The sequence below is a fragment of the Capronia epimyces genome (genome assembly GCF_000585565.1).
Source record: "Capronia epimyces CBS 606.96 chromosome Unknown aczIQ-supercont1.3, whole genome shotgun sequence".
In the NCBI taxonomy this organism is placed as follows: domain Eukaryota; kingdom Fungi; phylum Ascomycota; class Eurotiomycetes; order Chaetothyriales; family Herpotrichiellaceae; genus Capronia; species Capronia epimyces.
The window spans coordinates 2,736,780-2,759,963 of record NW_006912906.1 but is presented as its reverse complement, the minus strand read 5'-3'; the positions used below and the strand labels follow the sequence as shown (position 1 = coordinate 2,759,963).

At 53.9% G+C, this 23,184-nt stretch overlaps 7 protein-coding genes across 7 annotated transcripts; 3 read left to right on the top strand and 4 right to left on the bottom strand.

The window, feature by feature from the left end:
* Positions 1-634: 634 nt before the first annotated feature.
* A1O3_04271 (CAMK/CAMKL/KIN4 protein kinase) lies at positions 635-4,177 on the bottom strand (the record flags this gene model as incomplete). The annotated part of the gene is made up of 4 exons (XM_007734401.1): positions 635-2,205; positions 2,249-2,543; positions 2,594-3,976; positions 4,040-4,177. 4 exons carry the CDS (start codon positions 4,175-4,177, stop codon positions 635-637), a joined length of 3,387 nt encoding a protein of 1,128 aa, XP_007732591.1.
* A 2,670-nt stretch (positions 4,178-6,847) lies between these two features.
* Positions 6,848-8,475, bottom strand: A1O3_04270 (uncharacterized protein; the record flags this gene model as incomplete). Its single annotated transcript, XM_007734400.1, has 2 exons — positions 6,848-7,779; positions 7,839-8,475. The coding sequence occupies 2 exons, from the start codon at positions 8,473-8,475 to the stop codon at positions 6,848-6,850; spliced, it is 1,569 nt and encodes a 522-aa protein (XP_007732590.1).
* Positions 8,476-9,537: 1,062 nt separating this feature from the next.
* Positions 9,538-10,820, top strand: A1O3_04269 (acyl-CoA dehydrogenase; the record flags this gene model as incomplete). The annotated part of the gene is made up of 2 exons (XM_007734399.1): positions 9,538-10,059; positions 10,113-10,820. 2 exons carry the CDS (start codon positions 9,538-9,540, stop codon positions 10,818-10,820), a joined length of 1,230 nt encoding a protein of 409 aa, XP_007732589.1.
* A 511-nt stretch (positions 10,821-11,331) lies between these two features.
* A1O3_04268 (uncharacterized protein) lies at positions 11,332-13,030 on the top strand (the record flags this gene model as incomplete). Its single annotated transcript, XM_007734398.1, has 2 exons — positions 11,332-12,233; positions 12,286-13,030. 2 exons carry the CDS (start codon positions 11,332-11,334, stop codon positions 13,028-13,030), a joined length of 1,647 nt encoding a protein of 548 aa, XP_007732588.1.
* A 1,159-nt stretch (positions 13,031-14,189) lies between these two features.
* On the top strand, positions 14,190-15,938 carry A1O3_04267 (uncharacterized protein; the record flags this gene model as incomplete). Its single annotated transcript, XM_007734397.1, has 2 exons — positions 14,190-14,303; positions 14,370-15,938. 2 exons carry the CDS (start codon positions 14,190-14,192, stop codon positions 15,936-15,938), a joined length of 1,683 nt encoding a protein of 560 aa, XP_007732587.1.
* A 1,164-nt stretch (positions 15,939-17,102) lies between these two features.
* On the bottom strand, positions 17,103-19,802 carry A1O3_04266 (uncharacterized protein; the record flags this gene model as incomplete). The annotated part of the gene is made up of 1 exon (XM_007734396.1): positions 17,103-19,802. One exon carries the CDS (start codon positions 19,800-19,802, stop codon positions 17,103-17,105), a length of 2,700 nt encoding a protein of 899 aa, XP_007732586.1.
* A 1,116-nt stretch (positions 19,803-20,918) lies between these two features.
* Positions 20,919-22,233, bottom strand: A1O3_04265 (uncharacterized protein; the record flags this gene model as incomplete). The annotated part of the gene is made up of 2 exons (XM_007734395.1): positions 20,919-21,730; positions 21,798-22,233. The coding sequence occupies 2 exons, from the start codon at positions 22,231-22,233 to the stop codon at positions 20,919-20,921; spliced, it is 1,248 nt and encodes a 415-aa protein (XP_007732585.1).
* Between the last annotated feature and the right edge of the window lie 951 nt (positions 22,234-23,184).

Below are 23,184 nucleotides of genomic sequence, written 5' to 3'. Positions count from 1 at the left end.
AGTTCGGGAGACTAGAAGGAGGAGAGGAGGAGAACGGTGCCGGTAAAGGTGGTGAGAGACACGGTAGAGATGTGGGTGGCCGGGCGCAGTCTGCGTGATTTGCGGGGGAGGCAAAAGACATCCCAACGGATCGGTGGAGAGCCAAACAGAAGGAAAAGGATACGAGGGTGCGCCAGAGACGCACGGAATGATCTTTCAACACCCTGCAGTGCACAGGTTACCTAATAGGTACCTACCAGGTACCTAGGTGCTACTGTAGGTTCGCCATGCTCTTGTTCTTTTCATACAAATGCTATGTAGGGGTATCCCACGCGCTCTTCGCAAACCAGCTTCGTCAACGGCGCTCAATGTTCTCTCGGTAGAAAAATGACAACGCCGCGAATGACTTGATTCCACTCCAACAAGAGGTCACTCAATCATCCTCCGCCTGGGCTCCTGAACAGAAGTGACCTCGCTGAGGATGGTCGTCGACGAAATTCCCAGGCCCGGCACAAAGAGAAAAGGCAATGCCTCCGACAATTAATCATTACAAAAAACTCCCATATTCACTAGGTCTCGATCGAGTGAGTACACCAAGTCACCAATTGATGATCATCTCGCCTCCAAGAGCCGAATGCACTCTCTGCGCCAATCTTCACCCCTCCGCTGGAGCCCGGCGGCGACGGAAGAAGTCCTGCACCTTCTTTACCGCACCAGAACGTCCGCCGTGATGAGTAGGCCCTTGATCACGATCGTAAGCATCAGCAAACCTACGGTTGTTCTTCACGAGCACTACCCGTCCTTGTCGTCCTTGCTGCATCGACGGCCGCCCTGCAGGTTCCACCATGTCGGGGTATTGGGCCATTATATGCGACATCGGTTCACTCTGTTGACGGTGATGGGTGCGGTCTTGGCCTGGAGGGGAATACACGCCCGTTCCCCCATACACGTCGTTCGACGACTGTATCGCCACCCCTCTCTGTGCTTGATACTGTGGCTGGGGTGGCCGAGAGAAGTTGTTGTATACGACCGGTCTCGATCCATCTTGCTGTCCATCGGTGTTGGATATCTGCTGACCCACATATTCCTGACCTGTCGGCGGCCGACTGGAAGTAGGCGGAACATACATATCGCCGTGTGGAGTTCCGGGTTTGGTTGTCGGTTCGTCCTTTGAACCACCCATCAGGCCCTTGAATGAAAGCGAGTTAGGAATAAGTGAAAATCGTCGTACCGTCTTCTCTGTCTGCCCCTGGCTCTCCAAATCTGTACTTCTCTTCTTTCCCAACCCAAACGAGAAGGATCTTTTGGAATCGGTGGACATCCGACGTGGCGCTTCGGAAGGGTATTCCCTCATACTGGTAGGAGGATACTTGCGTCCATTCTTCTGTCGTTCGGTTTCTTTCTTCACCACCGAGTTTGATCTGCCAAACAGTCTCTCCCCGAGTCCACTCAACGTACTCGATCGTCGGTGATGAGCCGGTTTCTGAGGCACCTGTGAGCTGGGGTTTGGCATCGGTGTCGTCATTGGTTGGCCAATTGAATTTTGGGCTCCAGTCTGTGGGAGAGGGCCAGAGATATTGTAGCCTCTCACTGGCTTGGTTGGTTGCGTGACACGGCCCTGGACATTAGTTGCCGCAACTGTGGGCGCTACGGGCTGACCATAAGATCCACGAGATGGCAAGCGAAGGTCGGACCGCGTATTGGCAGGGCCACTAGCAGATGTCATGGATCCTTGAGTGCTTGGCCTCCTCATATATTGACCTCCTTGAGTGACGTTGGGAGAAGCACCGAAAGCATTTGGAGAGTCGGAAACTGATCTTGGAATATCGCGACTGGGTCGGACAGGCGGCGACAGCTTTTCCTGCGCTGATACCTGCCTTCTCTTCTGTGCGCCTTCAACGGGCGGGTCTTGAGGTAGGGGTTTAGAGAGAGACGATGGCTGAGTGAAGGCAACTTCAGGTGCCTCCTCAGCTCGGGTACGACTCACCGCTGGAGCCCCAGCGACAGAGCCTTGCACACGAGCGGTATGTGTCTGAGGTGGGACGTACTCTGGTTGTAGAGTATGGCGAGCAGCCCGATCGCGACGGGAACCGGTTGAAGATTCGTCAATGTCCTGTAGCAATCCTTCGTGAGTACGGGACAAAGCACCAGGAGACGTCCCGCCCGTTCTAGACGGTCCTTCCCGGACAGAGGCGCTCCGGTTCAGTGCAGGCGGCTCGTCTTCTGCTTTGAGTCAGCAACATTCTTCTTCTCCTTGTGAGCGACTTACCAGTTGGAACAGTTGTCTGTGCAATATCCGTAACGTTCGTGGTGCTACTGGTAATATGTAAAACGAGGTGGTGAAACTCGCTCAGCCAGCTATGACGAGCAACCTCGAACAAGTCTGCCCGCTTTCGAGGGTCTGGAACGAGAATACGACGTAGAAGATCTCGCGCATGTGGAGTGACGTATTCCGGAAAGGTCAAGGGCGTGGTGGTGATATACTTGTACAGAAGGTTGATGTTGTCGCCTTCAGGGTTCGCGGGGTCGTCGTCGAAGGGTAGGTATCCGGCCAACATGGCATACTGGGACTATGTCAGGGAAGAGAACATGGATAGTCACTCACTTGACTTACCAAGATGACGCCGCAACTCCAGACATCGACCTTGCGGCCCGTATACAAGGAATCGCTCACAACCAACTCTGGAGCTGCATAGCAAGGACTACCGCAGCTGGTCTGCATCAGGTCCCCTCTTCGCATTCCGCGCGCATCCAGCCGGTCGAGTTTGAACTTCCGTACAAACTCCCTATTACCAAGGTTGTACTCGATTTCATCGGAGAGCTCGTCTTTCGGATCGAAGGTGTTGGCAAACCCAAAATCCGTGATGATGATATTTCGGTTTTGGTCCAGGAGCAGGTTTTCCAATTTCAGATCTCGGTGGACAATGCCGTTTTTGTGCAGATACCCAACTCCTGAAACGAGCTGAGCGAACAGTCTTCTGGCCGCAGGGTCCTTGAGGTATCGGTGATTCAGAATGTAATCGAAGAGCTCGCCACCAGAAGCGTATTCCAAAATGATGCCGATATAGCGCTCGGTTTCCACCATCTCGTGGAGTCTGACAATGTTGGGATGTGCCAAATCACGCAGGATAGAAATTTCACGGTAAATTTTGGGGAGCCGAGTTGGATTAGAAGCAACGGTTTCCCTTCTAATGAGCTTGATGGCGACCTGAGTGCTCCCATCTTTCTTCCAACCTAATTTGACTTTGCCAAATTCACCTTCACCTAAGGTTTGTCCCAGCATGTAATCACCGAACTGCACTTCTTTCCTTCGAGCTTTGGAATAATCCTGCCGGCGGGCTGGGCCCGGCGCAGGGAGTGCTTCATCGGATGCTTCATCGGCGTTCGCGGCGTCGAGGCCAATCGGAGCAGGCTGAGCTTCTGCAACTCTTTCTTGTAGTCGTTCAACATCGACCTGAGGGTCTGACACAACGAGCCGATTGATCACCTCGCTGTACTCACGCACAAGGGGTGGAGGTGCCGGAGATGGGAGCATGGTAGCTTCGGAGCGGCTTTGAGAAGGAGAGGTGTGCTGGCTTCTTTCTCTTGTGCTCACGGCTCGATGCGGGCCATCAGGGCTTGAAGGGCCTTTTCTTCGGCTACGTGCAGCAGATGCCGCAGCTGTAGCTGTATCGTCCCGTGGCCTATCTCGCAGCTCCTCATTGTAATCTCCGACACGGTTCTGAATTCGACCAGTCTGTGACTCCGATCCAGGCTGTCTTGCATGTCTCGTTGCTACTACTCTCGCATCCGGATTGCGAGAGGAACTCTGGTATTGTGAGGATGTTCTCGGGGGTGGGATCGGAGCGCCGTCGTACTGGTCATGTGCGGCGGACTGGTTTCGGAAATGATATGGGAGGGTTGTGGTTTGCACATTGTACGGGGAGGTAATGATGGAAGGTTCTTGTGGTTGAGAGTTGTAGCCCATGCCATCACTCGGGTCATGGGTAGGATAATACTGTTGAATGGCGCATTTAGCATTCTTCCTTCAAGAGTGGTGGGAGGTCCATCTTGCACTCACGGGTTGATCGTTGTAGTAGCCTTCCGGCTCCGTACCTTGTTGCTCGTCATAGTGGCCATTGTTTGGCGACGAATATGCGGCAGTGGTTGTTATCTGCTGGTGGTATTGTCCAGGAGCCTGCATCGTATCCATAGACATCTTGTCACCGCGTCAGGTATGGCGTTGTCCACGGACCGCCCACTCGATCAAGATTGCTCAGGGTTCCTGTACGCGTTATCAAGGCGTTGGGGGTGGTCGGGCGTGCAGCGTCTTAGGAAGTGGACGTTAGGGTATTCCTTCGATTAGAAGGTCAGTGTTAAGAGGCCAAATAGGTGAACTCGGTCTACCACTCACCAAAGCTTCTGATCCCCTTCATCCAGTGATGCGAACTCTTTTCGGCTAAGGACGGTAGACCGGGCATAAGCGAGACAAGGAAGGCTGTTGTGGTGGAATGAAGCGGATTGTCAACTTCACGTGGAGTGTTGCTGAGAGCAAGCTGCGGCTGGTGGTTTGCAGGACAACACAAGCCTGGATTCAAGATCAGGGCAGACGCCGAACCTGCGCCGTCTGCACAAAAAGCCCTTAAGGCTGCGGATGTGAGAAGTCGACGCCAATCATGAATAAACACGACCGAAGTTGTGATGTTCCAGCGCGGATAGGGGATTCGCGGGCATTGCGGTGTGTCAAGGTTGCAGGTTGGGTCGAGGCCGAAGAGGAATAGGCGCTGCGCTTTGAAGATGGATAGGACGATGTTCACTGGCCGGCAGAATGATCAGGGCGATCGAGGTGAGCGATGAGGTCGTGAAACGAGGTAAGGGTATCGGTACGTAGGGCTTGGGCTATGGGAAAGGCGTATGTGTTTGCTCGTGTCGGTGAGGGCGCAGTTGCTTCGGTACCAATGCGGGCAAATTAGACTTCTCCCAGAGAGTGTAGGCTTAGCAGTAGTAACTCTGCGTTTTAGGCGGCGTAGCGGGTTCAGGAGCCACAGTCCGGGTTAACTAAATACCTACAGCCACATCCTGTTCAAAGCCACAGTAAACCAACTGTTGTCCCGGTAGCCCAGTCCTCCGTTTCATCCTCGCCAACATTGTTACCTGGGGTCCCTTGTCTCACAGTGATGACGGTAGTAGTAATAACCATGTAAAGTCTGATGCTTCCGGGCTTCGATGTCCAACACTATACGGATACATGGTTAATTCTACAGTGGTGGAGATCCAGATAGTATCAATGCTAGGGGCGACGCCCACGGTACTACAGAGTACTTACACATACTACTGTTGTGTTGATGCGCTGTCAGTTCGCGCCTACCGCTGCCCACCGCCCGGCAGTTGCTCCAGTGCGTAGGACTAAGGGGCACCTCTCCACTCTTCACTGTCGTCAGACAACACTGGCATGACCGTGAGCTGCCACGATATGATATTCCCAAGCTCTTAATAGACACAAAACGACTCGAACAACACAAGCACACCGGCATTGAAGCAAAGCTCGAGCCCAGTGTGCGTTTCGAAAGGTAAAAAGCACACGTTGACGGGAGTAGATCAGTCCTCCGTACTATCCCTGGAGAGCTGCAAGACACTGGCAGTTCAAGCGAGGTTCGACCCCGAAACGTCGTTTCCTCCGCACTAACAGCTGCCTTAGGGCCTAGTTCAGAGGCGCCGCTTTAATAAGGTCCACTCGGGGCGTGTTTGAGCACGGATAAAATGCTGACACTATTCCATATGGGTCATAGTCTCGGGAATGGTGGAGACACCAGCATCATATCAAACCCAGATGAGGACAAGTCCAAATCTTCTTTTGTTGACTTACCAGCATCCACGGGCTGAAGGACGCGACGCTACAACCAGATGGCAGCGCGCCACAAGTCTACAGAGCAGTAGTTGTTCTTTTGATTCACCAAGTTCCTAATTAAAACTTCTTGGAGGCTTCAACTGTTCTGTCAGACTGATAGTGTCAAACGACGACACTCGAGACACCCGACAACCCTCTGTGCTTGGACCGCACTGCCGTCCTCTCTTTCGCCGTTGAGCTGCGTCGCGCGCTTTGACTCTCCACTACTGCTAGCGCTGGGATCCAGGATCGTGGGATGGAGCGCGGACGTGGAAGCTGTGATCGACGCTGTAAAGCTCCTTGCATTGACAATGGTTTCTTTCGCGCGCATTGCAGTCGCGGCTCGCTTCAGACGGGGCAAAACGCTTCGTTGATACGTGGTAGAGAACTACTTGTTAATGGGAAGTAACCTTGAATCCCATTGCTCAAAAATGCACGTTAGCCCGGAGTTTCAATTCAGCAATTCATCTTCCAATGGGGCCTCTCTCAGGCCACGGTGATTGTCAAGCGATGGTTTCAGCCACACGCGCCAGCGAATGTCATGCAGACAAGTTGCATCGAACCCATGCAAATTAATAAAGCCAGAGGAACATATGGAGAACTTACCACCCCGAGGTGGCAGATCCTCCAAGCACATCTTTTATTATTGGTCATGGTCTCGTTAGATGCTGCAGGTATGGCCTGCCCCATTGTACCTCGATCTACTGAGTAGCATGCATAAGACAAGTTTGTCTCCAACTCGCGAATCGGGAACAGCAATGCTTCATACTTCGTCACAGCAGTAGACCACAGCGAAGTTGAAAAGCACAAAGCCGCAGAAAATGCCGAAGTCGCGCCAGATATGACTATAATACGAAGCCTTTGGAAAACTCGTCGCCGGTCGCGTACAGGAAATCTGACCCAGATTGACACCCAGCCTTCATACGAGTACTCCGTACCAAGCCAAGTATCAGATGGGAAGTAATCAGTCGGTCCCGTGAACCAGGGCACCCGCCAGGCACCTCATCGCTTCTCTCGCACGTTTTGTCCCTGCAATGTCGAGCCCAACGGTTCACCGACCCCCGAAGAATATGCTGGTGGTCCATTCGCTGCATTTCCGTAACTCTCAACACCATATCCTGGCCTGCTGACTCCAGGTTGTGAAGCCCCTCCGTACACCGAGTCTGAAGACTGATAGTCGTGACGCTTGCTATCTGGAGGCAAAGCCTCACCCGGCACAACTCCCCCGTCACCTGTGCCAACCACAAGTTGTTGTCCGTTTGGCAATTTACCAACCACCATGCCCTTCGCCACGGATTTGATCACCGCTCGCCTTGAGACTCCCATTGCGTCGATGTAAACAAGGCCCACGTTCTTCACACCACCGGCCAAACCTTGCACCACAGTCCCGGCCTCCTGGCCATATTTATGACCCACGACACTGGACGCAGCTACAGAACCGGAGGTCAACAAATTACGACCCGCCTGGTCTATCCCATCAGCAATAGTTGAGAACGCAATCATTGTTTTGTTGAGAACCCCGGGCTTGTAGTCTTTACCCGGTTCTTTCTTGGTCTTCTCGCCTTTTCGAGCCAAGGTGGCGCCGAAGTTTTGTGCGTACCGGCCCAATTGACCGACAGTCTTTGCACTGAGCCCAACGGCTCCTTGGGTGAAGGAATGAATCTGTCTGATTCGGGCGTGGGTTGCTGGGGAGAAAGTCAAAGGCTTGGGATTTGGCTGCGTCTTTCGCTGATATGACTCGGCACTAGACGATAGCGCATTCGCAAGATAGTTTGAACTCGTCACGATAAGGCGTGAGGCGGTTGCCGAGGACTGAACGATAGTCGACTTTGCATAAGCTGGGTGTCTCGCCATCTGAAGGTAATCTTCGGACACATTGTCAACACGGATCTGGTTACCTTGACCCTCGGCAGGTAATTGGATCTGTACGGGAGCTAGAGGGAGAGGTGTTAGCGTGTCACAAAGACCAGGCTGAGGAAGACGCCGGACGTACTTTTAGATCCCGGTTTGACTGAAGGAGATTCGACGACATCGTAATTATCCTGCAACTCCCCAACGACGCTACCATTCTCTTCGTCAACCAGCACAATCTGACCATGGTGTGGCTTAACGTCTGCCAGGCTGGCGGAACTAATATAACCCTCTCCTGGACGATAAGTGCTCGGGTCATATCGTTCAAAGTCTTGAGGAGGGGCCGGAGCCCGTTCAAGAAATGCTGTGCATTGGGCGAGAATTGTTTCGAATGTATCCACCTCTTCTTGCGTGACTTTTCCGGGGCCATGACCAATTGAAGGAAACTGAATGCGGATGAAAGCGCCCGCCTCGGGGCCTAGGTCCCAGCGTGGGATCAGATAACTGCTGGGGGGCTTGTGGTAGATCTGGGTGGTCGCCGGCAGTGGTATGTCGAGTTCGGGAGGCAGGTGAAGGTGAAGATAGAAATCTTCTTCTGGCGCCGAGCTCGTCGGTTCTGTGGTGGATAGATCCGCAAATGGCGATGCAGTAGGGACCATCAACAGCGACAGAGTTTGGGGCGAAGTAGTAATTGGATGCTCCTCGCCATTCTGGACAGAGAAAGCAGAGATGTTGCTCACGCTGTACAGAACCTGAGGTTCAGAATGACCAGCAGACATGGTCGCTGCAAATCTAGAAGGTTGTGCTGCGCTGTCTTTTGTCTCGTGAGAAGTGCCAGATGTCTGGTCTCAGCAACACAGCGAAGGCGCGTAAATACAGATGGGACTCTGAAGGAGTGCAGGATGAAAGGGCAGGGCGTATAAACCTGGGCGCTACCTCAGTTTCTTATTATAAGCAAACCAAAAGATCGCTGGGCAGTAGACGCCCGCTCATCAAAACGTTGGCCCATGAGATTCCTTGATTCCAGTGGTCTTTCGTCACAAGCAGGCGAGCGAGATGGTGGCAGTGCTGCGCCACACATGCCCAACTGGAACTTCACATGCTCGGATGCCACACCCGTGCAGACACCAGCCACAGTCGGGTTGTGAACCTCCTGGATGAAAAGCATCGCAAGCATGCAATGCTGAATATTGTCATGGAGGATCCTGGGACTTTGCAGTCTGTCAGGTTGACCTACTGCGTACATTTTTTGCATTACGTTGCCTGGCTGCTTGAATTGGGCCCATGCTTCAGTCCGTCATTTTCCCCCAAGCTCCGACATGAAGAGCATGGACGGCGGAGGCCGAATTATGGGTGACGGGCATCCACCAATAAAGCAACCGCCTATCAGCCAAGCCTACGTCCCTGAGGTACTAGGCAGTTCATACCTAGAGCACTTAGCCATGATCCGGGGCTAAGCGGCCTGAGCCCGGGGTCGCTTCCGAAACATGCCCGTTGCGGCCAAATAGCCGTGGTTCACCGAAGCCGAGGGATTGTCCCAAGGTCGTGGAGTTGACATTCATTGTGTGGCGCGGGATGGCAACTGACCAACAATAGATTTTGTCAGTGGTGGGGGATACTTGATTTCATAAAGTCGGTCCTTCTACTGCTCCCTAGGATTCTGTGAGCATCGACGCATTGCCTTGCCTCACCAACAGTATGGCTTCGATACGAGTCCTCCGGCCGCTGGCCAAAACCGTCTGCAAAGCTCCCTTGACTCCTGCAAGCAGAGCCCTGCCTCGCAGAAGTCTGCTTCCGTATGAGTCGCTTGTCCTGGAGATTCGGATTGCAGCTAACTTTTCATGAGAAAACGTACCTTTGCCTCGACGTGCGGACGACGCAACCCTGACGATGTCGACACCACCTCTCTCACACCAACTCCCATCACTCACTTCTCCGAGACAGAGGTCATGTTAGCAGAGTCCATCTCGAGATGGGCCAACGAAGAACTGGCACCCAAGGTCCGAGACATGGACGAGGCAGAAACGATGGACCCCGCGGTTGTTGAACAGATGTTTGAACAAGGCCTCATGGCATTCGAGATTCCCGAAGAATACGGAGGTGCTGGAATGAACTTCACATCTGCCATTGTTGGGATTGAAGAGCTCGCCAGGGTCGATCCGTCAGTCTCCGTCATGTGCGACGTTCATAACACTCTGGTGGTCACGGCCGTCCTCAAGCACGGCACTGAAGCGTTTAAGAAAGAATGGCTGCCCAAGTTGGCTACAAACACAGTTGGATCCTTCTGTTTATCTGAGCCTGTCTCGGGTTCCGACGCGTTTGCACTGAAAACGAAGGCGGAGAAGACGGCGAATGGATACAAGGTACGTAGCCCTCTACAATCACTCTGTGGCATGTGACTTGCTTACACTTCCAGATCAATGGTTCCAAAATGTGGATCACCAATTCTCTGGAGGCAGAATTCTTCCTGGTCTTCGCGAATCTCAACCCCGAGGCCGGGTATAAGGGCATTACCGCGTTCGTGGTCACCAAGGACACAAAAGGCTTCAGCATCGCCAAGAAAGAGAAAAAGCTAGGAATTCGAGCTTCAAGCACCTGCGTGCTCAACTTCGATGATGTCGAGGTGCCAAAGGAAAACCTCCTGGGCGAAGAAGGTCAGGGCTACAAGTACGCCATTAGTCTCCTTAACGAAGGCCGGATAGGAATTGGAGCTCAGATGACCGGATTGGCTTTGGGCGCTTGGGAGAATGCCGCCAGATACGTGTGGAACGATCGTAAACAGTTTGGCAAACTGGTGGGCGAATTTCAGGGGATGCAACACCAGCTCGCCCAAGCATACACCGAGATCAGTGCTGCGCGTGCCCTGGTGTACAACGCGGCCCGGAAGAAGGAAGCAGGCGAGGACTTTGTGACGGATGCCGCCATGGCCAAGTTATACGCAAGTCAGGTGGCAGGCAAAGTCAGTAGTCTGGCTGTTGAGTGGATGGGCGGCATGGGTTTCGTCCGAGAGGGCATTGCTGAGAAGATGTACCGGGACAGCAAGATCGGGGCCATCTATGAAGGCACGAGCAATATCCAACTGACGACAATAGCGAAGGCGCTCCAGAAAAAGTACAGCTCGTGAGGGAGGTTTGAGCGGGGATCTTAGGACTTCATACTTCATGATGGAGGGAGAGATTCCGGCCTGTAAGGAGTAATTATAGTGAACAATATACCAGGTTGATCTTCGGAAGGCGAGCGGGTTCATGCTCAGAGCCACTGTCCGTACACAGAACGATATCATAACGCAACAAATGATAAGGCGATGCTGTCTGACGGTTGTATATACTAGTACTAGTGGCAGGTGAGTGGTGGTTCCTCTAGGCTTATTAAGAGTGCAGGGTTTTACATAAGCAGCCGAAACGGAATCTGGAGGAACAGTGAACCAGAATCACAGAATCACAGAACCACAGAACCAGAACCAGAATCACAACCACAACGACCTGGAGAATCAACTCCGACCGTCAAGACACCCCTCGCCACGATCTTTGTCGCCGTACCATTGCCCATCGCCCAGCTCCCATCGCCCACCGCCCATGTCTGGCGGCCTCCCTCTTGATTCCCGTTGATATCCAAAGTCTGTTCTTCCTCACGGGATGGAGGTCGACCCCTCCGATCAAGCGAAGGCTGCCCAGGCCTGTGTAGCCTGCCGGAAACAAAAGAGACGATGCGACAAAGCGTTCCCGAGCTGTGGGCTATGTGTGCGTATGTCTCGGCCATGCGATTACACTGATACCAACTCAAGCCCAAGTGCGGACGATTTCGCCATCTTGCAGCAGAAGATTACGGACTTGGAAGCCCGCCTTGAGGGTAGACGGTCGGATTTTGGCTGGTACGAGCCAATACGATCCATCAGCAAAAGTCCGGCGACAAGCCTCGACTCGGCGACTCTCAACGACAGCTCCGGTTTCTCGTCAGCAGCCTTTTTCCTCGATGCCGAAGTCTTCGTCCAAGCCCAGATGAGCATCCCGCGGCTGTCGTTTGCGGTGCCCTCGGATGTCATAGCCATCTTGGGGACTTCGATTTGCGACATTCACGAAATCGTAGACCGGTACTTTGCCAATGTCCATACCTGGCTGCCGTTCATCTCCAAGAAGCGCATGGAGTTGACCCTGTCGAACCCTAGCCTAGATCTGTCGGCCGACTTTGCGCTCCTCCTGCTTTCGATGAAGCTTATCATCCAGGTTCCAGCTGGAGGGCCACAAAGTGTCCGGTCACCTCTCTACGCTCTGACGAAAAGGTATTTTGCGACGGTGGAATCCAGTGGTTTGCTATCGTTACACACATTGCAGGCGGATATCTTGGTTGCCGCGTACGAGATAGGGCAGGCAATTTATCCAGCCGCGTATCTGACAACCGGCCACTGTGCTAGAATGGGCCACGGTCTAGGTCTCCATGACCGTACACTTGCACCTCAGTATTCCAGGAAGAGAATGGGCTCGTGGGCCGAGACTGAGGAGGCTAAGCGTACCTGGTGGGCAACAATGCTCCTGGACCGGTATGACCCATGTCCATGGTCTATTTTGGCGAACGTGCACCTAATATACAAGCAGGTACGTTAACTCAGGCGCCCCCGGCCGCCCCTTGGCCACCGATGACCCCTCCAGGCGCGATGTGCTCCCAGCAGACGATCAAATGTGGGACGCAGGAGAGATGGCAACCGGCGAACCTTTATACGTCTCTTCTCCGACTAACGTGATCGCCGGCCCATTTGCACGGACTTGCCAGGCAACCCATCTGCTGGGTAGACTGATCCGATTGGCGAATGATCAGCTCCTGGACTCTCCTCTACGATTTACGGAAGCGATACACCTGTTTCGCACGCTTCAAGCGTTGGCCAATCTACTTCAGGGGGATGCACAACAGTTGCCGGAGCGTTATGGGACTGCGCTGGCCTTGTGTTGCTCCGCTTTGCTCCGTCTCTCCGATCGTTTCGCATGTACCGAAACGAACGGGGGCAATCACACGGTGGAAGAGACCGAGATGCAGACCCTTGCGATTTCAGGGATGAAGGGGACAGCGGCTGATGCTCTGCAATTCAGCCAGCTCCTGATGCTGAGCATGATAGCAAGTCCTGCTGCAACCAGTCCGTTGATTGGCGACTGTCTCTATATGGCAGCAGCCACCTATGCGTGGCTCGCCCACGAGTCGGGATTAAGAGAAATGGGTGAAGCATACCATCAGCTCCGAAAATCGCTGGAAACCATGAATTGTCGTTGGGCGGTAGCCAGCCAATACCTTGGTCTTCTCGACAAAGCTAAAGAAACCCTCTACCCTGACTGCTTACTGCTATGAGCAAAGCACGAAGCATTTACTCAGGGTCGTTCTTTGGAACCAGCAATGACGGTGCCAAAATATAAGCAAGTTTACCGCCAGAACCAAAAACACCAAGTCTAGACAAGCAATCGAGGTTTGGTGAGTCGACAGAGATTCCAACCGATCTTCAACAGTTATGGCAAGAGAAACGTATGTTTTCAAACATACCGCAGGAGCCGAAAGCAAAGCAGCATGACAAAAGCCGTGAGATTTTTGCTGATAGTCTGTATTTCCTGGGACATGAACAACCTGAGATATAGGGTGAACAATTCAGACCCAAGGGCCTGTGAAGCGAGGCCGGTAAGCAGGATTCTGTTTGGCGTGGTCGGACCAGGCCACTCTGGTCCAAATAGGCCAGTCCGACCAGTATCAACACGGCATGACCTGGATTACGGGTGCCACAACGTCGCATACCATTGTTATCTCCAGTCAGAGACGACGTATGGACTCAGTTGTGATGCCAGCAGTGGAAGGATATAGCCGGTGATCACCATCACCAGGACCAAGCCAACACCACGGTGCTCGTATAGCTTGTTCGGTGTTGGAGGGGTGGTGATTGCACAGTCGTGGGCGGGCGTGATAGGAGAAGTGTCAACAGGGAGCTTGAGGATAGAAAAGCGAGTACGGAGTACAGGGTGGACGGGGTGGACGAGGTTGATAACGGTGGCACAGGAAAGTATACTGTATAGTTGACCAGATGGTAGAATACCCGTATCTAGGACCTGGGTACTGTACGGAGCACGTATCAATCAATATTTGCGTTCCTACTCACCAGGCCGATCCTTGTAAATACACTGCGACTACGGATATGTAGAAGGGGCCGATGGGGGCCGAACGAGGCTGGTGTTGGCTATTATTATAGTGGTGAGGTTGCTGCATGTACTGTATGTACTGTACAGTATATCCGTAACAGAGTAATTACTGCGCATTACTGTAAACAAAATGGTTGGTGCCCACGAGCTCGACTTTTCTCTCAATTTAATTATCGTACCTGGTATCAAACGGCCACGTATGTATGTATCAAAACACCAAGACCACCACCACCTCCTCCTCCTCCAGCCTCCGTCTGTCACCACCTTCCCTACCAGCTTGCACCTTTTCAGCATGGTGGGCTTAACTTGACCTTTTTCCGTCCATCATGGCCGTGGCGTTGGACCTCACAGCCAGCTACAAGGCGCGCAAGGAGGCCTTTGTCTCCAACCTTTCAGGCAGCTCCTTGACTGAGATCAACCTGGTCACCCTCGTTGCGGGAGTATGTTCTATGTTCCATGTCTCCTCCTCCTCCTCCGAACCATACTGACCGTCTTCTCTCCTCCAGTCAGCAGTCCTCCTCTGGTCAGCATTGCAAAAGAAGGAGTCCTTCTTCACTCCGTACACGCCCGTCGCCGCGCTGGCCGACTTTCTGCTTAATGTCTGTGCCATTCTGTTCGCCATCACCTTGTACTCGGCTGCTCCGCTGGCCCTGAACATCTTCCTGGCCATTCCGGCCGTGTTAGTTCTATGTCTCAATACCAGCTCTTCTTCACCTTTATCATCTTCTTCCTCTTCCACCGGCTCGGCGGCGAAGTCCAAGGCGAAGGCAAAGTCCAAGTCCAAATCCAGCCCGGCCAAAGCAGACTCTCCGGCCCAACATGGCGACGTTGATGGCCCTCGTCTTCCACTCCGCCCGTTCCTGACGCACTACCGCGGCTCCATGCTCGTGGTGACGTGTCTGGCCATCCTGGCCGTCGACTTCCCACTCTTCCCGCGCCGCTTCGCCAAGGTCGAGACATGGGGCACCTCTCTGATGGACTTGGGCGTCGGCTCCTTTGTCTTTTCTGCCGGAGTGGTGTCGGCTCGAGCACTGGTCAAAGTCAAGCCAACCGCCAACCCCGAGCAGGGCCGGCCAGGTTCAACCTCGACGTCTACCGACAACACCACCACCGCCACCACCACTACACCCAATTTCAGCAGTCGTTTCGGCCAGGCTGTCCGCCATTCCATCCCTTTGTTAGTTCTAGGCTTCGTGCGGCTCTGGAGCGTCAAGGGTCTCGACTACGCCGAGCACGTGACCGAGTACGGCGTGCATTGGAACTTCTTCTTCACGCTGGCCTTGCTGCCTCCGTTCGTCGAGATGTCCGACATGATCACACGCCGAGTTTTCAAGCAGTATCGCCACGACGCCCTGGCCGTCGCGCTGGCCGTCATCTACGAATTGGTCCTCGACAAGACCGACCTGCTCCGCTACATCGTCGCCGCGCCGCGCGGGCCGGATCTCCTCTCGATGAACCGCGAGGGTGTGTTTTCCTTCACAGGCTACCTGGCCATCTTCCTCGCCGGCCGCGCCACTGGCATGCGAGTGGTACGGTTCCGGTCCCCGACCCGCGAGGCAAGTCCCGGTTCCGGTTCCAGTTCAGGTGTGTCAGACACGTTGAATGCCAATCCAGTGCAGACGACGCGGCGCGAGCGCGGCCTCGTGCTCCGCGACCTGTTGATCCAGTCCATCATCTACGCGGCCTTGTACTGGCTCTCGACCAGCTTCTACGGCCTCGGCCTGAGCGTGTCGCGCCGTCTGGCGAACCTGCCGTACGTGCTGTGGGTCGCCGGGTTCAACAACGCCCAGATCCTTCTGTTCGGCCTGATCGAGGCCGCCGGCCCGGCCTTCTCCTACGAGCCCGAAGACGCCGGCCTCGTGCGCGCCGCCACCAGCCGCATCCTGCGCGCCTTCAACACCAACGGCCTCGTCGTTTTCTTGCTCGCCAACCTCTTGACCGGCTTGGTCAACTTGACCGTGAACACCCTCGACATGACCAACTTGCTGGCTATTGCCGTGCTGCTGGCCTACGCTGCGGCCGTGACCGCGGTCGCGCTAGTGCTGGATGCCACAGGCGTCAAGATTCGCATCTAGTCTCAACCGCTCCACCGGCGTCAAGATTCGCATCTAGTCTCTCTCAACCGCTCCATCGCATCGGCGTGCTGTACCGAGTACCGAGTACTACTGCTATACTATGTACCGATTACGGAGTACTAATGCTATGCTATGCAATGCTATGCTATGCTCTGCTATGCTTTGCTCTGCTATGCTTTGCTCGTGCGAAGCCCTCCCTGGACCCAGTGGCCCACGGATGCGGATGCGGATGCAGATGCGGATGCCCAGCTTCTATGTCATGCATGGTCTAACAAGTCATCTGACATGGATCTGTATATGGAAGGTGTGGAAGGGATGGATCTGTATGTGGAAGGTGTGGAAGGGATGGGATCTCGCCAGATCAACCATCAAAATCAAAATCAAAACATCACAATCAATATCAACATCGCATACATAAGATAAGATAATCTAGATTTCAATGCCATTGGATCCGAATCCGATCGAACTACTCGGTACTCGCTACAGTGCACACAATAGGACATAGGACATTCTCCCTCTCTCTCGTTTTGTGGAATAACACCAAGCACGAAGAAAAAAAAGATATTCACATTATCAGAGCAAAGAGCAAGGAGCAAGAAGCAAGAAGCAAGTAAGAAGCAAGAAGTAAAGACCAAGGAGTAAGAAGCAAAGCCTAAGAATACTACCCTCCTATAGTCGCCCGTCTTTACTCCGTAGTGTTTACAAAGATAAGGAATAGCGATACAGATAAAGAGATCACACAAACATCTATATGTCCCGTATGTCTATCCATCATCTGTCATCGTCACCACGGCCCCTACAGTAATAACTTGCTCTTCCTTTTCTCCGGTGTTGTCTAGACAAAATTAGTGCACAAGATACTTTGTCATTGGCGAAACCACAATGTCCTATTGCAACCAAGGAAACAATGAACTCAGGGTTGAGTCGTTCATATCTTCATAGCCCCCTGTCCCTCTGTCCCTCGGTCTGTCCTCCAACGGTCAGATGCCAAAGAGCTCAGTTCGAATCATGCTCCTGGGACTTGGTTTCCAGCTCCGGCCCTGCTTTTCAGATCTCGGTCTTGCCCAGGGGCAGATCGCCATCAGCACAACCGTATCATTCGATCCAATTCGCCACCTCCGGTTGCTTGACGGAGGCAAAGGTAGTGGCAAATACCGTCTAGGTTCAGTACGGTACGATCTTGACTCTCCGTCTTAGGTCTTCCGGTAACTCTTCCTCCTTGACCAGTCCCATCTGGATACAATCGCCCCAGAAGAACATGGCGCGCTCCTGCGCATAAGCGAGGTAGTCAAATTCCTCGTGCTCATCCTCGTCCGGATCGAGTTTCGCGTCTACCGCGGGCGTATCATCGACGGGGACGCCGACGCCGACGTCATCTGTCACGCAGTCACGGGTGATGACGGCCTCAGACTCGTGCGCGTGGTCTTCAGCTTGGGATATGCCTTGGCCTTGGTGCCGGGTGTGAGGTGGAGACACAACATCGCCGTTGGTAGCGATTGCATCTTGCTCCCCTCTCACTGTGGTGTCCTCCCCCACCGTGACTCTGGAGTGATCGGTGTCAGGAACGACCACGCCTCCATCACCTTCATGGTGGGCCTCCTCTTGCAGTCTGCCCTCCGGTCGGTCTTGGTGACTCTCCTGCTGGAGTCTCTTCTCCTCATCGTCTAGAGGATCCGACATAGGGTGAAGGTTCTGGTGCTTGTTCTCTCTTTCTTTCCATTTCACTCCCGCCACAGCCGCTTGGATCCCCGATTTCGCCATTTCCTTAACCTTGTTCACCATCGCATCCGCGCCGGCCCTGGCGCGGTTCTTTCCACGTTCCTCATCCTCTTGCAATGCTTCCAACTCCGGGATTTTGGCCTGCACTATCCCCCATGCTACCCACTGGGCGGAATTCGCTAGCCTCCACACCCTCGTCTCCCTTAACAACCTTCGGATTTCCTCCTCTTGGGCCTCCTCACGTGCCTTTTCGTCGCGTTCGTAGTCTGTTTCAAGCAGTCCTCCAGCACCACCACCAGGAGCTCCCCCGAGGGGGGTTCTCACATCGAGCATGAAATCACCAATATTCGTTTTCTCTCGCGCCTCTAGCTTGGGGGTGGAGCTCGCGGACGGACTGAATTGTGGTCGGTGCATGACGTAGCTCCGGACGAACTGGTACTGTTCGTGCTCGTTGGGATACCTGCGTGTGTCACATGCATAGCTGTGGTCAGCATGATGATAATTGTAACACCACTCGGTGAAGTGATTGGCGAACTCGAGACCCCGAGTATTCTGTGATGCGTATTCAAAGTCAATCACCACCAACTGCTTGTGCTGGTTTGATGGTTGCGACAAGGGCGATTCCCCACGAGGTTCCAGACGCATCAGGTTTCCATATTGCGTGTCATTGTGTGCGAACACGAGGGCCTTCTGCGTCCCACTTATTCCACCGCAGTCGGCGATCACGCGTCTGCGGTAGGCTTCGAATGTTTTGCGGAAGACGGGCCACTCTACGCCGCAAATGAGACCTCGCCTGACATACCGTGGGTTGACGATTGATTCACCACGATCCCTATCCGCTTCGGTCTCTTGCTGGGCTCGAGAGACTTGCTGATCAAGCCAGGTGATGATACTCTCGCATCGGTCGACCCATTTGTCCCAGTTGATGAAGACCGCAGGGCCGGCCTCGATTTCCGACTCCAAAAGTTCAATCCCGTCGTGGAGCTCACGCATACGCTTTGCGATCTGCTTGGAAGTTTCGGGCACGCGCAAATCTTCGGCGGTGAGAGTTTGTGCATGCAGATACTCTTCGAAGCGGCCATTGTCAAAGGACCCCAACAGACGAGGCCCAATACGTTTCCGGGCCAGGCGGCGGAGAATGCTTAGTTCAGATTGGCGATCAATAAGGTGCTCGACCTGCGGTCCATAGATGCGAAGAAGGAGTTGAATGGGCTGGCGTTTCGACACCGGGTGTGACGGCACAGACGAGTCTGTGGGGACGACCTTCTCGTAATCCGACATGTTTTTGGGAGGGCGAACGACATAGACGGCGTTGGTGAGTGCGCCGCTCAGACGGGCGACTTCGATGTCTTGGGCCTGATCTATCGGGATGCGCCGCCAGCCTTTGAGTTTCAAGGTGTGTGCTAGACGCACGATGTCCGTCTTGAACTTGACCCAATGCACGTAGTCTCGGCTTTGGGCGCTATCGCTCATGTCGACGTCTGCCGCGCCGCCAGTGAAGGCCATTGTTTTGGAATTGTCCAGGAATGCTTCGACACTAGGCACTAGAATATCTTCGCCAAAGAACTCGGTATCCGACGATTGTGGAGCGGTTGAAGTTCGTTTGTATTTCCTGGCTATGGATCCCTTCCTCACGAGTGAGCTCGAGGACCTCTGTGCTGGTCTGAGAAGAGTTGGCAAGCCGGCGCTGTACCCCGAAAGAATGTTTTCCAGTTTCTCGAGGGCCAGATCTGTCTCATTGTCCACGGGGCTGTCATCTCCACGTGAGGGGATCTCGTCGGCGTGTTCGCCAACCACCTTTGGATGATGGCGATGATGATCCAGATGAGAGTTCAGGTGGTGAAGTCGGTGTCTCCGTCTCGGTCGTTTCGCCTTCTCCTCTTGTAGCCAGTCGACAACTTGAGAGAGCACAGCTCGAAGGTCGGGGGTCTTGCTTTCAGTGGGCGTTCCTCCTGACTCGGGATTGTTGCTGTCGAGACTGAGATTTGACATTGGGTGATGGATTAAGGCCGCTGAAGAGCCCGATTGGGGTAGTAGAGGACGGCCAGTCATCTTCTTGCCTGATATGCTGGCACGATGGGCCTTTGGACCGAGTGAGGCAACAAGAGTGGGCGAGGTGCCGGCATCGTAGTCCGAGACCTTCATGGGCTCTATATGCTCGGGCTCGTCAAAGATTGTTACACCTGTTTCGCAGCAGGCAATGGGTTAGTTGGCTGTGGTTCCCACGATAAGCAAACAGCATGCAAACAGCATGCAAGATAGGGAAACGAGGCCCGTCGTTCGACAAAACATCCTTGACCTAGCCCTGCCTCAGCACGCCTAGGGTCACATAACAAACGGCCAGCAGGAACATGCTCCAGGCGGCTTCGACAATCAAATGAAGCGCGGGGCGTCATGTGAAGCTTCGAGAGATGCAATAGTAGTAAGGAGAAGTCCCACACGTACCTTTGTGTGCGCTTGTCCGAGGGGAGGGCGCCGGACCCGGACGCGTACTGGTGATGGGCGGCTGATTCGACGAGTATGATGCCATTGTTTGTTGCGGCTGGTGGCTGCACTGGATGCCAGGCACCTACCAGGTGCCAGGGAAACCCCGTTTGCTTCAATGGGGAAGTCGGGTCTAGCCTGCCATCAGAGGTTCAATATCAGAAAACGGTAACGGTGTCAGTTGCAGGCGGATGAGGCTATATGAGATGGTCGGTAGAGAAAGCCACATAGTTGGCATGGAAAAGCTGGTGTTGGTGGTGGTGGTTGTGGTGGTACTGCGTCAAGAAGGCGCGCAGGTCCAAAAGTGGGCAGGAGCGTGTGACAGGGCAGGCTGGGGCCAAGCTCGCCTGCTGGTAGTACGGCGGAGTACTCTGTATTGCTCTGCACGTCCTCAATCCTGCTGTATACCTGTTAGGTGCCTGTATACTACTAACTCCTACCTCTGCCTCCCTTGCCTACCAGGTAGAGGTATAAACGGAGACTGCGTACCGTGTATTGCTATCCCTACGTGTCCGTTGGTCCTTTGGCTTATAAGTCCGAAGTAATACAGAGTAGTATGCTAATGCTACCACACTTCATGCCATGTTGCGTCCACCTTGTGTGTTTTTCTAGGCCTGTGAACTCCCTCCTCATCAGCCTGTAATCTACTTTACAACTCCTCCCATCCCGTTCGGATCCTTAGACCTGTAAATGCTGTTGTTCGTCGCTTAACCCGTCCCAATGCATTGATATCGTTACAAACCCCCCTCAAAATTCCACTTCCCACCTCCCTGCCTGTTATTGATTCAAGCTCTTTGGGGTCGGTTGTTCGTACAGCCTCGTCACCTGCTCACCTCCCGGCATCCGACTCGGACTCGCTCTTTGGGCTCCCCCCAACTCTTCAGGATCTTCCACCAAGTCGCTTAATCCAAAGGCGTTATGCTCCACATCATAACTGCGCATGAGTCCGGCACTCTCGCCGCTCACGTTTCGGAGTCCTCCCGGGCTGAACGTGAGACTGCTGCTCCGTCGATGCGGATCCAAGCTCCTCCTCAGTTGCATACTTCGCCGGGTCTGCAATCCCGTGATGGGGTCGGTGGGAATTCCGTCCTGGTCGGGTATCTTTCCATTGAGTAGTCGGTGACCATCGGGATCGCCTCGAGATAGGTTGAGAAGATACACCCCAGCAAAGATGATCAGAAAGCCGCACAGAAGGGAGATGGTGTTGACGGCATCGGTGGTGTTGAAGCCTTGGAACAAGATAAAGGACGCACATAGCGTGGCGGTGGTGAAGGTGACATAGTACAGGGGGTTAACGATGGACGTCGAGAATAGACTCAGCGCCTTGTTGAAATAATTCATCTGCGTCAGGATGCAGACTATTGTGACAATCATGAACACATAGGTCGATGGATGGCTGAATTGGTTGTTGCCGGCAAAGGTCAGCTTCAAGGCGATCCCGAAGGCCTTGACCGACATGACCGAAATGGAGCCTACGGTCGAGCAGATCGAAATGTAGACTATAGGATTTCTCCTGCCGTGGACCGGAGCCACCTTGTATATCATGACGGCCGAGAAGACAATGCCTGCGAGGCAGTAGAGTATAAAGGCTGCAGGGGATAGTTAGCTGCAGGGATTTCTCAACCGGGCCTCTGCGTTCAGATTTCAGCCTCGTACCTGGTTTTATGGCAAATGATAGGATTTCATCCACAGTCTCAATCTCCTTATCCGGAGGCGCGTGTAGCACTATGATCACAGACCCGAGAAGACAGATGGCGCACCCCAGTTTTCCTAGGACACCCAGCTCTTCGCCCAGGAAATATGCCCCCAGCACGGCTCCGATCAGCACGCTGAGTGCTCCCAGGGGAGTCACTAAGATGGCCGGGGCAAACGCATATGCGGCAAAGTTGGCCACCTCGCCCATGACCAACGAGGCTATGCCAGCCCACCAAAGAGGGGTTTTCAAGTAGGCGAATCCATCTCCTTCAAAGCCGTGTTTGTCCGCCGCATCGTTCAATCCTTTTTTCGTAATGACAAAACTAGTCCCTATTGCGAGGGTAGAGGTGACGGCCAGCGCCAGGCCGATGTATTTGTCTTCCATCTGGTCGAACATGGCTGCGCGAAGCCTGGGGCGCAGTCGCGGATGCGCGTGGATCTGGCCCGGCTACGATAGTGTGCTGCAAGGTGTGCTCGTGGTCGTCGCCGAGAAAAAATGCGTGTAGGATATCGCAGATGGATAGGCAGCGTTTCAACGCGCCGGCGTTTGCAATCAAGCGTGACTGAACAGGCCTCGAGGGAAAGAATCTCGATCTCGATGGTGCTTGGACAGGTGGCCGGACCGCGACGCTTCTAGGCGGGCGGGGGATGTCACAGAAAGGATCGAAATCTGGCCCGAAGGCAACGAGCGACGACCTCCAGAAAGGACTCTGCTAGTCTGACTGGCTGAATGACCGATCCGGTGATGAATGCTGATTCAAATCGCACAACAAAAAGGACAGGACTGGCGAAAGGGAGCTGACGAGGAAGAGACGTGTTTCGAGCAAACAGCTCCTGAAAATCCAATACGGAGAATAATACCAATGGGGGCAGTTCAAACGCCGCAAAGGGAGGGATGGAGTGACAGATACGGTAGATGGCCAGGGGCGGAGTGCGGCTGATGGGCGGGAAAAGGTGCTGGTGCTGCTACTATCTTGATGGCACAATCATAATCATCGGACTGAAACCCTGAACCAGACGCGTCAACGCCATCCATGCGTGGAATATCCACCACTGGCAGCGCCCATCACATCCCATGCTTGGTGGATGCCGCCATTCCTCATCCCACAGCTTGACACGTACCTAATAATGTAATACCACACTGGCATCGCAGTCCCGGTCAGGCTTCTTGCCAGCAGCCGCAGCCCCTGGTGCTCAGGTGCTCCTAATGCTACCGCTCCATCCCCGATCCTTCACCCTGACATGGGTTGACAGCATCCGTACATACGCCGACAAGATTGTTGCTGCTCCCCAACTGGTCTCTGCCACTCTCAGGCATGGCCCTGTACAGAGTACGGAGTACACACTA